Raw genomic sequence first — 16,057 nt, 5'->3', positions numbered from 1 at the left:
TGGACATGACTGAAACAACTGAAAAACAAGGACACTGACTTGATAGAAAGAAGCAGTCATATCTGGGAATTCTGGAAAATAAAATTAGATGAAAAAGCAGAGCAGATAGAATGTAAATTATGAAGGGTGTTGAAAGCCACAGAGAGGAGCTTACACTTAACAGAGCTTTACACTTTTGTTTTGTTTTTTTAAATAATGATATGATGAAAGTAACACCAAAGGAAGAGTAGTCTGACAACAGTACATAGAACATACTGGAGATAATGTTTAGGGAGTCTAAATAGAAGACTACTGCAGAAACACAAGTATGATATTATTGCGGCCTAGACTAGGGTGATGACAATGGAAATTGAGAAAAAAAGTCAGCTATAAGAAATATTTTGAAGGAAGATTCAATAGGATACTGTGATTAGCTTGATACAGAGTTTAAAGGAGGATAGGTCAGAAATGACTACAAGGAAGGAGAAAATACGGAATAAAATTACTATCTTTAAGCATACTAAGAATGACCTTTTTTTTTTTTGGTTTGGGTTTTTTTGGCTAGGCAATGGGGTTAAGTGACTTGCCCAGGGTCACATAGCTAGTAAGTGTTATGTGTCTGAGGCCGGATTTGAACTCAGGTCCTCCTGAATCCAGGGCTGGTGCTCTATTCACTGCACCACCTAGCTGCTGCAAGAATGACCTTTTAATATGCATATCTGAAAAGGCTTAGCACAGCAGTTTCTTACCTTTTGGTACTTCAGCAAACCGAGACAGGACAGTAACAAGTAGGCTTTCTGCATTTATCAATAGAATATGACCCTCTTCACAGCCAACATATAGTTCATTTGTTGGGTTCCAACAGTGTACAGTAGGATGAACCAAGGGATGCAAATCATCTTTAGGCTTAAATAAAACATTTTTAAAATTTCTGTCAAAAACTACCAAATATATTAGAGGTTTGAAAATAAATTCATACCTAAGAATTTTTGCACATAAAAAAGTAGAGGTGGTTAAGGAACCAAGGTGGGAACCTCATCTGGGTAATGGTTGCTAAGAAAAATAGGATTTCATGAACTTTCTACACTGATGAAGAACTGACCACTACTGGAGAGAGAGGGGGAACAGGAAATATCAGGGTGCAGAGATGCAGCCACTGGAGGAAGGGAACACATTATCATAAGTGTTGTCTAGGGTGGGAACAGGCAGAAAGGCATTCATCTGGGGTAATACTGCTTGGAGTAAGAGAGTAAGCATGTCCACGAAAAGTTGCTAATGCCTTCTAAATTTTAGTGCTTTGTCACCTCACCCTAGTTATGTTTCAATTTACAACATTTCAAAAATCATTAGTCTTTCCTGCCCTCAAACTCTTTTCATTTGGCCTATCCTGAATCTCACTTAATCATTTCTAATTCTCTGATCCCTAGCTTCATTATGCTAAGAGAAAATAAGTATCTGCTTATGAAAATACTCAAGAAGTCCTTGTTTGCTGACTCTTTTCAATTCAAATGTACCTTTAAATCTAAGAAAATTCTCAAGCTGTAGTGATTACTTTTGAGCAAATTATTTCTTTTTATCTTCTTTTATTTTCATAGCCATTTGTCCTATGTGTTGTTGTGGAGAGAAAATCCTACTAAATTCTAGGCTGAAGTTGTGTTATGCTAAATTCAAACAGAGAATAGTTAAAATGATGCTAATTACCTCTATAATCTGGTTAATGGTGGTAACCTACATGATTTTGATCCCATAAAAAACTGTCAAAGGAGCATGTACAGATCCTGTGGTCATGTACTTAGAAAAAGACTCATGGATGTGGAATATCAACAACATATTTTGGGGCCCAGCATTATATAAATGCACTAGCTGCCTTTAGTCCTACAGCATATGAGAGAAGAATTCTTTCCTTTGTCACAGAGAGATACTGGGTGATAATAACACGACAAAGTAGACAGTACACTAACTTGTGTATTCCAGTCCTAACTCTGCCACTAGCTACCTGTATGATCTTGGACAAATCATTTCACCTGTCTCTCTAATCCCAAATGTCTTAATCTGTAAAAATGAGGTTAGAACTAATTATCTCTAAGGTCTCTTTTGGTTTTAAAATTATATGAATCTAATTATATTAACCTTTTAGATATAAGACTAAGAATGTTACTTGACCTTTCATGTGATACTATGATAATTGATAGAGGAGGAATTTCTGCCAGAACACCCTTACTTTGTAAGCTGGGTTAGTTCTTTTCCTTAAAAGGTGTTGAAACTGTCCTTGAGACTTAATTGCCATCAGCTCTTAGTCTTCTGAATATAATACTATTGCTCCTCATTGACTAGAGGAAGACCAGCAAGGGCACCACAGAAGCAGGAGAGCTACAGTAAGCCGAATCTATTCAAGGTCCTTGCTGAATATAGTTATTAAATATCCTTCTCTCATCATCCTGCAAGATGCCATCAGCCTTGGTACTCCACTTCGTCACTACATTTTGCCCTTCTGATAGAAAGGGGGACATCTCATTTTGCATCTGACTGCACTACTCTAGGACTTCTCTCACTTTTCCACTCAAGTACCTCCCTCTCTCCCATGTTTATGTATTTTTCTTCCTCCCATTAGACTGCAAGGTCTTTGAGGGTAAGGGCTATCTTTTTTTTTTCATATCTGATCCCTAGCTCAATGCCTGGTACATAGAAGTCACTTAATAAGTTTAACTGACTCTTGACTATTCCTCTATTATGCCTAAGTAAATCTCATTTTGTTAGTTGTCAGATCTTCTATGAATGTTTCATTCTGTTCCCAGTATCAAACCTAAACTGGTACAGGATTGGACAAAGTCAGATCTTTCTTACAATACCATTATTTTAAAATTTCACTAAGAACAAAATAATAATTTAATTTTGACATTAATGCTATATTCTAATGGGTCAAAAATGTTTAGTAAATATTGAATAGAAAAGGCTTTCTAGTCACAAACGGCTGAGAGGATCAAAAAGAAGCCACATTCCTCATACACCTCACAAAAAGTGAGAAATAGTAGGGCACAGCCAAGATGGTGGAGTAAAAGCAGTGACTTATTTGTCCTCTCCCCCAAACCCCTCCAAATACCTGTAAAAAATTTATCTAAACAAATTCCAGAGCAACAGAACCCACAAAAAGATGGAGTGAAACAAATTTACAGCCCAAGACAAACTGAATGGTTGATTGGAAAGGTCTGTTGTGCTGGGCTGGGAGAGGAGTGCAGTTGAGTGTGGGCCAAGCAAGCAAAGACTAGGCCTCAGCAAACCTAGAGCAGGCCTCATGGTACTGAATCAAGGGGAGCTATGGTGGTTTCCAGACTTCTCAACCCACAAATGCCAACAACAACTTAGAAGGTCAGTAGGAAAGGTCTGAGAGAGGAGCTCAGTCTGGCCCCAGTCCTGGCACAGCCCCACAGCTGCTTCTGGAGCTCTCAGGCCACAGATGGAGGGGAGATCAAGAGGCTGATCAGAGGGGAATTGCAGGGATTTCTTTGCCGGTGCTGAGGCAGGATTCTTTTGCTTTGCCCGTGCTTGGATCTGAGTTGCAGTCCTGGGTGGCAGTCCTGGGGCAAGGAGGAGGGCTGGGGTGGCAGAACTTGTGGCCATGGTAGAGAGGGAATCTTCTTCATAGTTCCAACGCAGAAAAGAGTGCTTATGTTCACTCATAGACCAGAGCACAGGCCAGGAAAGGAGTAAACACCTCACCCTTGATCACAGCATCTTGGAAGAACTGAAAATTTGCAGCTCCCTAGAAATATTTCTGAAAACAGCCGCCCAAAACCCCTAAAGCTCGGGACAATACATTCTCCACACTGGAAACATATTTTTTCTACCTTAACAAAGAGTTTAAAACTCAAGTAATTGGCCAGGATCATGAGCAAGCAGTGCAAAAAGAGTCAGACTATATTATCTCACTTTGGTGACAAAGAAGATCAAAATATACAACCAGAAGAAGACAATGAAGCCAAAGCTCCTACATCCAAAGCCTCCAAGAAAAATATGAATCAGTCCAAGGCCATGGAAGAGCTCATAAAGGATTTTGAGAAGCAAGTAAGAGAAGTAGAGGAAAAACTAGGAAGAGAAATGAGAGTGATTCAAGAAAATCATGAAAAAGAGTCAACAGCTTGCTAAAGGAGACCCAAAAAAATACTGAAGAAAATAAAACCTTAAAAAATAGACCAATCTAAATGGCAAAAGAAGCCCAAAAAGCCAATGAGAAGAATACCTTAAAAAAGCAGAATTGGCCAAATAGAAAAGGAAGTCCAAAAGCTCACTGAAGAAAACAATTCCTTAAAAATTAGAATGGAGCAAATGGAAGCTAATGACTCTTTGAGAAATCAAGAAATTATAAAACAAAACCAGAAGAATGAAAAAATAGAAGACAATGTGAAGCATCTCAATGGAAAAACAACTGACCTGGAAAATAGATCTAGGAGAAATAATTTTTAAATTATTGGACTACCTGAAAGCTCTGTTCAAAAAAGAGAGCCTTGATATCATCTTTCAAGACTTTATCAGGGAAAACTGCCCTGATATTCTAGAACCAGAGGGTAATATAGAAATTAAAAGAATCCACTGATCACCTCCTGAAAAAGATCCTCAAAGGAAAATTCCTAGGAATATTGCAGCCAAATTCCAGAGTTCCCAGGTCAAGAAGAAAATACTGCAAGCAGCCAGAAAGAAACAATTCAAGTATTGTGGAAACTCAAACAGGATAACACAAGATTTAGCAGCTTCTACATTAAGGGATGGGAGGGCTTGGACTATGATATTCCAAGGTCAAAGGAGCTAGGATTAAAACCAAGAATCACCTACCTAGCAAAACTGAGTATAATCCTTCAGGGGAAAAAATTGACATTCAGTGAAATAGAGGACTTTCAAGCATTCTTGGTGAAAAATAGAGCTAAATAGTAAATCTGACTTTCAAATACAAGACTCAAGAAAAGCACAAAAAGGTAAACAGAAAAGGGAAATCATAAGGAACTTATTAAAACTGAACTGTTTACATTCCTACATGGAAAGATGATATTTGTAACACATGAGATCCTTTTTAGTATTAGGGTAGTTGGAGGGACTATATATAGACAGAGGGCAAAGGATGAGTTGAATATGAAGGGATGATACCTAAAAAATAAAATTAAGAGGTGAGAGATGATTGTACTGCGAGAAGGAGAAAGGGAGAGGTAGAATGCAGTAAATTATCTCACATAAAAGAGGGAAGAAAAAGCTTTTACTGTGGAGTGGAAGATAGGGAGGGGAGAGGGAATGAATGAATCTTACTCCCATCAGATTTGGCTTAAGGAGGGAATAACATATACACTCAATTGGGTATAGAAATCTATCTTACCCTACAGGAAAATAGGAGGGAAGAGGATAAGAGAGCGGGAGATGATAGAAGGAAGGGCAGATTGGGGGAGGGAGTAATCGGAAGCAAACACTTTTGAGGAGGGACAGGGTCAAAGGTGAGAATAGAGTAAATGGGAAGTGGAATAGGATGAAAGAAAATATAGTTAGTTCTTCACAAGATAGCTATTATGGAAGTGTTTTGCATAACTACACCTATAGAACCTGTATCAAGTTGCTTGCCTCAGTGAGGGTGGGTGGGGTGGGAGGAAGGGAGAGAATTTGGAATCCAAAGTTTTAAAAACAAATGTTAAACATTGTTTTTTACATGCAACTGGGAAATAAGATATACAGGCAATGGGGTATGGAAATCTATCCTGCCCTGCAGGAAAATAGAAGGGGAAGTGGATAAGAGAAGGGGGGGCAGTGATAGAAGAGAGGGCAGACCAGGGGGAAGGGGTATTCAGAATACACACCATCTTGGGGTGGGAGGAGGGGAGAGATGGGGAGAAAATTTGGAACTCAAAATCTTGTGGAAGTGAATGTTGAAAACTAAAAATTAATTAATTAATTAAAAGAAAAAATGAAAATATTAACTATAATAATTTAATATAATTAAATATAATAATATAATAATTAATTATAATGATTATAACTAAATAATAATATGATGAATATAATAATAAAATATAATAATAAATTCACTCTCTGAGATTGAACCACAAGAAAATGAAAAATGGAAAATATCAAAGATAACTTTTACAACATGCAAGAGCACAAAAATCAACCAAAACAGGAAATGAACAAAGTGTTAAAACCTCAACAACTTTGTGGTAATTTAAATAGCTAAAATACCAGAAGCTATGTAGATAAGAAAAGGAATAACACAAATATTCCTAGAAACATCTTCAAATAGATGGATAAATGACACATTTGAAAAAATTATGAAAGAATGAACATCGGTAAGAAAACTAAAAAAAAAAAGAAGCCCTTATAAGAAGTAGAAAAAATCATTGGAAGAGATTAAGTGATATAAATAACAGATGCTAAAAAAAGATAAAGAAGAAATAATTTTAAAACGACCAGCAGAAAACACAAAAAACACAAGAGAATCAGACAACAATAGACATTACTACAGTGCAAAGCGTATTTGCATACAATACTGCTCAACTGGAAAAACAAACTTATAATATCATTGAAATATGTAAAAAATTGGAAAACATACTGATTCAAAAGATAGACCTAAATGATAGGTCCAAATGTAGTAATCTCAGGATTGCTGACATCCCAGAAATTTTAGAAAATTTTATAAAAATAAAATAATCCAAATAATTTATTCCAGAAAATTCCAGAAAATCATCAAATGAAAAAAATTGAACAATTGCCCAAAAAAGTGAAAATATAGAAATAAAAAGAATCCTGAGAATTCTATAAGAAATAGCTCAAGATTCAATACTCAAACACTTTATAGTTAAATTACAACTACAAGGGAAAAAAATACTACAAGGCGCCAGAAAAAAATACAGAAATTACATGACAAAGAAAATAAATCAGAATTACAGAAGATAAAGGAAGGAAAAGAATGATCTGAGAAACTGCAATATAACACATACAAAATTCAAATGCATAAGCCATGAAATCAGCAAAAATCCATATGTTGTACGAAAGCAAGAAATAGTTATTAGAAATGCTTTCAGACTTTAAAAAACTAAAGAAAAGAAACATGCTCTTAAGGAATTCTGAGCATAAGGTAATACTCCAATCAAAAAAGACATTTAATGAAAATAATTCACACATCCCAAATCAAACCGCTTGATGAAATGTGAGCCTCCTCTTGGTTTTTATATATATGTGTACATATACACGCATACATATATATATATATATATATATATATATATATATATATATATAACACAAAATGTTTCCCTAAATCAAAAGCAAGGATGTGAAAGATGAATGGGGGAAAAAAACAGAATAGTAGAATAGTAGAATAATCCCAGTAGGCAGTTAGGTGGTACAGTGGATAGAACACTGTGCTTGGAATCAGGAAGACTCATGTTCATGAGTTCAAATCTGGCCTTAGACACTAGCTGTTGCCCTATGCAACTCACTTAATCCTGTTTGCCCCAGTTTCTTCATCTGTCAAATGAGCTGGAAAAGGAAATCCCAAACCACTCCAGTATTCTTGCCTAGAAAATCCCAAAATAGGCTCACAAAGAATCGGACAAGACTGAAACAACTCAAAAACAACAACAGAATAATCCTATGCAAAACTACTATCTGCAAATTAAAGAAATCTATATAGCTCTTAATAAAAGACACAAGATTGTTGAATATTGTTTTAAGTTTGGGTTAGCAATTCAAGTAATAAGAATAATGAAGTGTTTATTCCATTCTGAGAGAATAACGAAGGCCAGAAAACCTTAAGTACCATAGTGATCATTGTAAATGGACTAAACTTTGAAAAAAAGAGATACAAAGTGGATTTAAAAAAATAAGAACTTAATAAATAGTAGTTTAGAGGAAACATTTCACAAAGAAAGGCATAAAGAGACTAAAAATTTAACTTACCACACTAGCACCAAATCAAGAAAAGTCATAGTAACACTGAAAATGGCAAACAAAACTAAATTTGAACCAGAAGAGATAAACAAGAGCATTATATTAGGCTCTGTTAAAAATAAAAGCATATAAATTTTAAATATGTATCTAATAAATCATCAGTAAAATTTAAAAAGAAAAAAGTTATACTTTCCCAAGATAAAATAGACAAAAGATAAATAATAGCAGGAGATTTTAATAACCAACTATCATAACATAATTTTTAAAAAGACAAATAATAAAGAAATTATGGAACCAAAACAGAATATTAACAAAATAGTCTAATAAAAATATAGAGGAAACTCAATGGAAAAACAGGGTATAGTCTTTTCCAACATACATGCAACCTATATAAAAACTAATCATATGAAATAGGTAAATTTAGAAAACCAGAAATTGTATATGCTACATTCTAGATCATTTTGGGCTCCTACATGGAGCCTAAAAAATGACTTCTTAACTAACAACTGAGTCAAAGCAAAAATTATAAAATGAATAAAGGTCAAAATGTACAAGATGCAACCAAACTAATACTCTATGCTGACACTAGTAGATTTGTAGCTAAATAACTCATATCTGTAAGAAAAAGAAAGAAAAAGATTCACTTTCAAAACTCGGAATAGCAAGAAACAAATATATCAACAAACAAATTGAAAACAAAAAATAATCAAGAAAAGAATCAGAAAAGAGACTGATACAATTGAAATTAAGTAAACAAACTGAAATGACAAATCAGAGCTGTTTTTAAGATTAATAACACTGATGAATAATTAACAAGTCTAATAAAAAGAGCAAATTCAAATTAATATAATTAAAAATGAGAAAGCATGATCCCACAGGCCAAAAATACTATTTTTAATGATTAGAGATTATTATACACATTGAAGAAGCACCTTGTGATAGCTCTAATTGTTACAAATTTTTTCCTTGCATTAAACTTCATTGTTTCTGTGAAACTTCTAACTCTGCTTTTCGTTATACCTTCTGGACCCATGCAAAACAAATCAAAACCAACCCCTGCATAACAATCCTTCAGTTTACATGAAGACAGCTAGGATGCCCCCTGAGTAAGTCTTCTCTAGGTTAAACATTCCTAGTTCTTTCAACCAGTCTTCTTATGACATGACCTCAAGGGCTTTCACCATGCTGCTCTCTCTGTGAACATTCCCTGGTTTATCAATTTCCTCCTTAAAATACTGCACCCAAAAAAGAACACAATATTCCATAACCCAACAAGGGCACAGCACACAGGACTATCACTCCCTGTTCCTGAGTACTATTGATTCCATGATTTATTCTTTAACCTACCAATTATTTAGGATTTAGTCATTTGGTCTATTTTTAATCCTTTCTTCAAGTCATTTTATTGAATGTAGTTTTTATTATATTTGATCAGTAAAAGATAAGTTTAATATTTCTGCTTTTCTACATTCATTTGGGAGGTTTTATGTCCTTATACATGGTTAATTTTTTTGCTTTTTTTTTTTTTGATGAGGCAATCGGGGTCAAGTGCCTTGCCCAGGGTCAAACAGCTAGTAAGTGTCAAGTGTCTGAGGCCAGATTTGAATTCAGGTCCTCCTGACTCCAAGGTTGGAGCTCTATCCGCTGTGCCACCATACATGGTTAATTTTTGAAAAAGACTATATATAACTGAGAATTATATATATTCTTTTGCATTTTCATTCAACAATCACCAGAGGTCTATCATCTTTCTTTTTTTTTTTTTAAAGTTCTATTCAAGTCATTAACTACTTTCTTGTTTGCCTTTTTGTTAGATTTGTCTGGTTCTGAAAGAAGTACATTGAAGTCTCACTACAATTCAATTGGCTTTTCTTTCATGTATTTAGATATTACGCCATTTGGTATGCATATATTACACATTATGTTTGTTCATCTCTAGAGAGTCTTTAAATATAATTAATATAAAAGTATAATTATAAACATATCAGTATAATAACAAGCAAGGATAAGCTTCTCTATTTATCTGTTTTATTGTGTCTATTTTTGCTGTTGTTTTTCTGAAATCATAATTGCTACTCAAGCCTTTTTTAGTTCAGCTAATAATAAATTGCTATATAATGTACAATAATGTATAATTAAAAAATTACATGCATAATAAATTTTGTCTATTGTTAATTCTATGAATCTTTGATTTTCAGTATATTTCTGACAAACAATATATTTGATTCTGCTTTCTAATCCATTCTGCTATACTCTTCTTTTTTGTAGGAGTTTCTCTAAGAAACAGTTTCTCTCTTATAATTCTACCCTGAATTCTCAATGTGGACATTCTATTGGACAACCTTCCCAAAACTTCTTCCTGGGAAGAGCCCAGTACCTTGGACCTTTCCTGATCTCTTTGTCCTTCAAAATTTGTCCTATCTGGGGGAGCCAGATGACAGAGCAAGAAGTAAATCACCGTTAACTCTCCAATATTCTCCAAACAACCATAAAATAGCACCATCAAACAAATCCCAGAACAGCAGAACCAGCAAAAAGACAGGGTGAAATAATCTTTTAGCCCAAGAAACTTGGAAGATTGACAAAGGTCTGTCTTACTCAGGCAAACAGGAGCACAGTCCAGGACAGGAAGTGGCCCAGTAAGCCAGCAGCAAGCCCCACCTCAGCAAACTAATGGGAGATCCTGAGCTCCAGTGTGCTGGAGCAGGCAAACCCCAACACCAGGACTCCCCACATGCCTCAGCATAGCCAGGGGAACAGACAGACTCCAGCTCCAAAAACCACTGCACATTTCAGTGTAGCCCTGGACAAATAAGCAACCTTCAATGGGCAGACAGTTACATGCTTCAGTGTAGCCCCAGGAAAATGCAGAAACACCCCACTGGCCTCAGCACACAACAGACATCACCACTAGGACCCTCAGTTCAGCACCTCAGTTAAGCAGCGCCAGCCATCCCAACCATACCTCTCAGCACAGCACATTGGGTGCAGAAGGAAGGGAGAGGTAGAATGGGATAAATTATTTCAGATGAAGAGGCACGAAAAACCTATTACAGTAAGGGGAAGATGGGAGGGTGGGCAATAGGTATCACTTGAACCTTAATCTCATTAGTATTGGCTCAAAGAGGGAATAATATATACAATCAGTTGAATATAGAAATCTAGCTTACCGGACAGGGAAGTAGGAGGGGAAGAGATTAATTAAAGGGAGGTGGGGGTAGGTAGAAACTGGCAGAAGGGAGGACAGATCAAGGGAGCTAGTAAACAGAAGCAAAATACTGGTGAGGATGGAAAGGGTGGAAGGACAGAGAGGATAAATAGGAGGAAAAATAGGATGGAGGGAAATACATAGTTAGTAATCATAACTGTGAATATGAATGGGATGAGCTCTCCCATAAAATGGAAGCAGAAAACAGAGTGGATCAAAAACTAGAATCCTACAATATGTTTACAAGAAACACACTTGAAGCAGAGAGACACACACAGAGTGAAGGTAAGGGGCTAGAACACAATCTATTATACTTCAGCTGAAGTTAAAAAAAAAAGAGGAAGCAATCCTGATCTCAGACAAAGCAAAAGAAAAAACAGACCTAATTAAAGAGATAAGGAAGGAAACCACATATTGCTAAAAGGTACCATTACAATGAAGTAATATCAATATGAAACTGACATGCATCAAGTAGTATAGCATCTGAATTCTTCTTCTTCTTTTTTTTTTTTTTGGCTAGGCAATGGGGTTAAGTGACTTGCCCAGGGTCACACAGCTAGTAAGTGTCAAGTGTCTGAGGCTGGGTTTGAACTCAGGTCCTCCTGACTGCAAGGCCAGAGCTCTATCCACTGAGCCACCTAGCTGCCCCTAGGATCTGAATTCTTAAAGGAGAAGTTAAGTGAATTACACATTCGTGACCAAACAAAAGAAAGACAGCATTATGAAATGTAAAATAGATCATTTTGATTATATTAAATTTAAAAGCTTTTGCACAAACAAAACCAATACAACCAAAATTAGAAGGAAAGCAGAAAGCTAGAAAACAATCTTCACAGCAAGTGTCTTTGATAAAGGCCTCATTTCTCAAATATATAGAGAACTGAGTTTATAAGAATACAAGCCATTTTCCAATTGATAAATGGTCAAAGGACATGAATAGGCAGTTTTCAGATGAAGAAATTAAAGCTATGTAAAGGCATAGGAAAAAGTGCTCTAAATCACTTTTGATTAGAGAAATGCAAATTAAAATAACTCTGAGGTAGTACCTCATACCTATCAGATTGGCTAATATGACAAAAAAGGCAAATGATAATAAATGTTAGAGAGGATATAGAAAAATTGGGACACTGATGAACGACTGGTGGAGTTGTGAACTGATCTAACCATTCTGAAGAGCAATTTGGAACTCTGCATAAAAGGCAACCAAACTCTGTGTGTGTGTGTGTGTGTGTATACACATATATACATACACACACACACACACACACATACACCTTTTGATCTAGCAATACTACTACTAGGTCTGTATCCCAAAAAGATCATAAAAAGGGAAAAGGACCTATATATGCAAAAATATTTATAGCAGCCCTTTTCGTGGTCGCAAAATATTGAAAATTGAGGACATCCCCATCAATTGGGGAATGGCTGAACAAGCTGTAGTCAATGAATGCAATGGAATACTATCGGGCAATAAGAAATGATGAACAGGTAGATTTCAGAAAAACCTGGAAAGACTTGTATAAACTGATACAAAGTGAAATGCAGAGAACCAGGAAAACATTGTACACAGTATCAGCAACATTGTGTGATGATCAACTATGAATGATTCAGCTCTTCTCAGCAACACAGTGATCCAAGACAAGTACAAAGGACTCATGAAGGAAAATGCTGCACACACACAGATAAAGAACTGATGGACTCAATACAGATCAAAGAATACTTTTTTAACTTACTTTATCCTTCTTTGTTTTTTTTCCTTTTGATCTGTTTCTTCTTTCACAACTGTGACTAATATGGAAATATGTTCTACATGACAGCACATATATAACCTACATCAAATTGCCTACCATTTTAAGAAGAGGGAAAGAGAGAAAGGGAGGGAGAAAAATTTGGAACTCAAAATCTTGTAAAAATGAATGCTAGGGGGCAACTAGGTGGCGCAGTGGATACAGCACTGGCTCTGGAGTCAGGAGGACCTGAGTTCAAATCCGGCCTCAGACCTAGCTGTGTGACTCTGGGCAAGTCACTTAACCCCAACTGCCTCACCCCCCAAAAAAAAATATACATATAATTTGGAAAAATACTATTAAAATTTTTTTTTTTTAATTTGTCCTATCTGTCCTCTTGTCCTATGTACCTTTACTTCCCTCAAGGCTTTCTCAGACAACTAATATAATGAAATAATTCTAGTTAGTGAAGCTTTTTTAAAAAAGAAACAGAAAAAGAAAAGAACATAGTAATCTTAAGGTAAGATGACATTTACTATTTACTATTACTAGTGCATTGTGATTACAAAAGTGTATTATTCTCTCAAAAGGAGAAAAACTCGTCCAATATTAAGGAATATACATAAATTAAGTTTCTTAGAGTCAATTTCCCAGAAAGTCTGAAAGTTGGAAGGCACTTCATCAATCATTAAGGCCAACCCATTCACAAAAAGAATCTCCACCATAAAAAAAACCAGAGAAATGAGTGTTCATCCTCTGCTCGAGAATGTCCAGTGAAGGGGTCCTTCTAATCTTAAACCATAGGTTATATATCCCAAACTAGTTTTTTAAACCTCATTTACTTGGTGCTTTTTGATATTCAAAAGCATTTTTCTATCTTTCAGTTAATATGAGCCTCACAATAGTCCCATGAGTTAGCTAGTGCAGATTTATTATCCCCATTTTATAGAATAAACTGGTAAAAATAATAGAGTTGGTCAGGAATATGTATAAGCTCTATGAAAAGAGAGATCATATCTTATTTCCCTCTCCTCCTAGCACAGTGCTCTAACTATATGTTCTTTATAAATATTTGTTGAATTAAATTCTATCTAAAGAGTTATACTGAAATATTAATAGTAATCTTCCATGCCTTAGTAATCTCCTATGTTTGAACACATCCTTATAACCCAACTTCTAAGATAAGCACAATTTTTCTATGCCAAGCCAAGTATAATATAGCAGGGGTTGGATAATCTAAAATACAGTTGTAATTACCTTGAATGTTTCTGCTTCTACACCAACTAGCCCAGCAATGGAAGAAATTAGTAGTGCAGGTCCATAAACAGTATCTTTAGGCTCTGTGTAAGAGAACATTCCATCTGTTTCATCAATATATGTCCCATCTTCTGCAGGTAGGTTTACTGATCTAAAGAAAGAGAAAGAACCATTACATAAAGCAAAAATATCATTAATGGAAGATAATCATGTATAGCCTAATTTTTATATGTCTTAAAACAATAAAATATATCCTTTTGGCTAGTTCCTATATAAATTATAAAAGAATCAATAAATCACAGTTATGAATTAGACAAAGAAAATTTTCAAGGCTATGAGAGAAGTAATCTAGACAGTCTCTATTAAGTTGACTAGTATATCTACTTTTCAAGTTCATAAAGACTTGAAGTTTTACCAGAATGTTCAGTTTCAAATTTGTAATTCAGAATGTGACCAAAAAAGTTTATTTCTAAACTGGTTAGCTTAGCTCTCCCCAGAAACAACTTCAGCTTTTCTCAAGGTTCTGAAATGGCATTTTGCAAAAAAAAAAAATCATCTTCAAAAAGTAAATGTGGGGGAGTACCCATCAATTAGAGAATGGCTGAACAAGTTAAGGTATATGAATGTGAATGAATATAATTGTGAAATGAAAGAAATGATGAAAGAGATGATTTCAGAAAAACTTCTGAAGACTTGTACAAACTAATGTATAGTGAAGTGAGAACCAGAAAAACAATTTATACAATAACAATAATATTATAAAGACAAACAACTTTACTTAAGAACTCAGATCAACATAAGAACCAACTGCAATTCTAGAGGACTCATGTTGAAACACGCTGCCTTCTCTCCTGAGAAGAAGGTGATGGACTCAGAATATAAATTGAGGCATTTGCGTTTGTTTGTTTTCGGACATGACAAACATGGGAATTTGTTTTGACTATACATGCTTGTAGGGAGTTTTTGGTTACTTTCTCAGTGGGGGTGAGAAGTGAGATGTGGGAAAGAAAGAATTTGTAGCTAAAAAACCAGAATTTTAAGAAAAGAGTAAATGCTTACATTCAGTTCAACAGACATTTATTAAGCATCTAATGTGTACAAGGCATTGTTCAAAGCATTAAAGGTACAAAGAAAAAAATGAAATCGTTTCTAACTTCAACGAATTTACATTCTACTGCAGGTTACAATGTATGGATAAGAAAATATAACACAATTTGACAAGAAAGAACTTTAACAACTGGGAATATTAGAAAAAAATTAAGATAACAAATCTTAAATGCCAGGCTGAGAAGTTTGCATTTTATCCCAGTGGCAATAGAAGCCACTGAAGAAGTTTGAGCAAGGGTTAGGATTAGTGTTAGTGTTAAAGTAACATGGTCAGACCTATGAAAGATGATTTTGGAAGACATAGAAGATAAATTGTAGTTGGAAGAGACTAGAAACAGGGAGACTGATTAGAAAGTGACGTGTCTAGGTAAAAAGTGATAAGGGTATGAACCATGGCAACAGCCATGTGAGCAAAAAATTATTCTATCTTAACTATTTTTGTATATCATAATGGCATCAGGATTGGGAAGGGAAGAGAATATGATAAGGGCAGGAGTGATGGCCTAAGAAATAATTAAAGGATGGTGCGAATGAGTACCTGGAGTCATAAAAATAGGAAAAGATGGAATGACAAAAGATTGTCATTGATTAAGTGAACTTTGGAGTTCAAGAGCCCAAGAATTTGGATGTCTAAATGTCTAAACAGAATTGGAGATGATAAAAACCTATGCCTTTGTTAACATTCTATTCAAAGTTTAAAGATGTCTTGGGGATAAAATGGCCCTCTCTTTAATGCTATAAAATCTTTGACTTCTTTTTCCTTGAAATTGATATTTTCAGAAAAGTTTCATACTTGAGAGAATGCTAATACACTCAAAGTTTTTGAAAGCAGAAGTCAATTAGTTTTTTTTTTCTCCTC

The 16,057-nt window shown here is 35.1% G+C and overlaps 1 protein-coding gene across 1 annotated transcript in view; it reads right to left on the bottom strand.

The window, feature by feature from the left end:
* LOC110209593 (cilia- and flagella-associated protein 43-like) overlaps positions 1-16,057 on the bottom strand; it is a 180,952-nt gene that overhangs the window by 150,122 nt on the left and 14,773 nt on the right. Inside the window, exons 5-6 of the mRNA XM_078151617.1 lie at positions 14,092-14,242; positions 729-885 (exon numbers count right to left, since the gene is read on the bottom strand). Coding sequence (XP_078007743.1) covers positions 729-885; positions 14,092-14,242 — 308 coding nt within the window. The remainder of the gene's footprint in view (positions 1-728; positions 886-14,091; positions 14,243-16,057) is intronic.

This window comes from Phascolarctos cinereus, unplaced genomic scaffold (genome assembly GCF_003287225.1).
Source record: "Phascolarctos cinereus isolate Bilbo 61053 unplaced genomic scaffold, phaCin_HiC Scaffold_3;HRSCAF=262, whole genome shotgun sequence".
Lineage (NCBI taxonomy): Eukaryota > Metazoa > Chordata > Mammalia > Diprotodontia > Phascolarctidae > Phascolarctos > Phascolarctos cinereus.
Note: the sequence above shows the minus strand (reverse complement) of the source record. Positions and strands in the feature narration are given on the sequence as shown.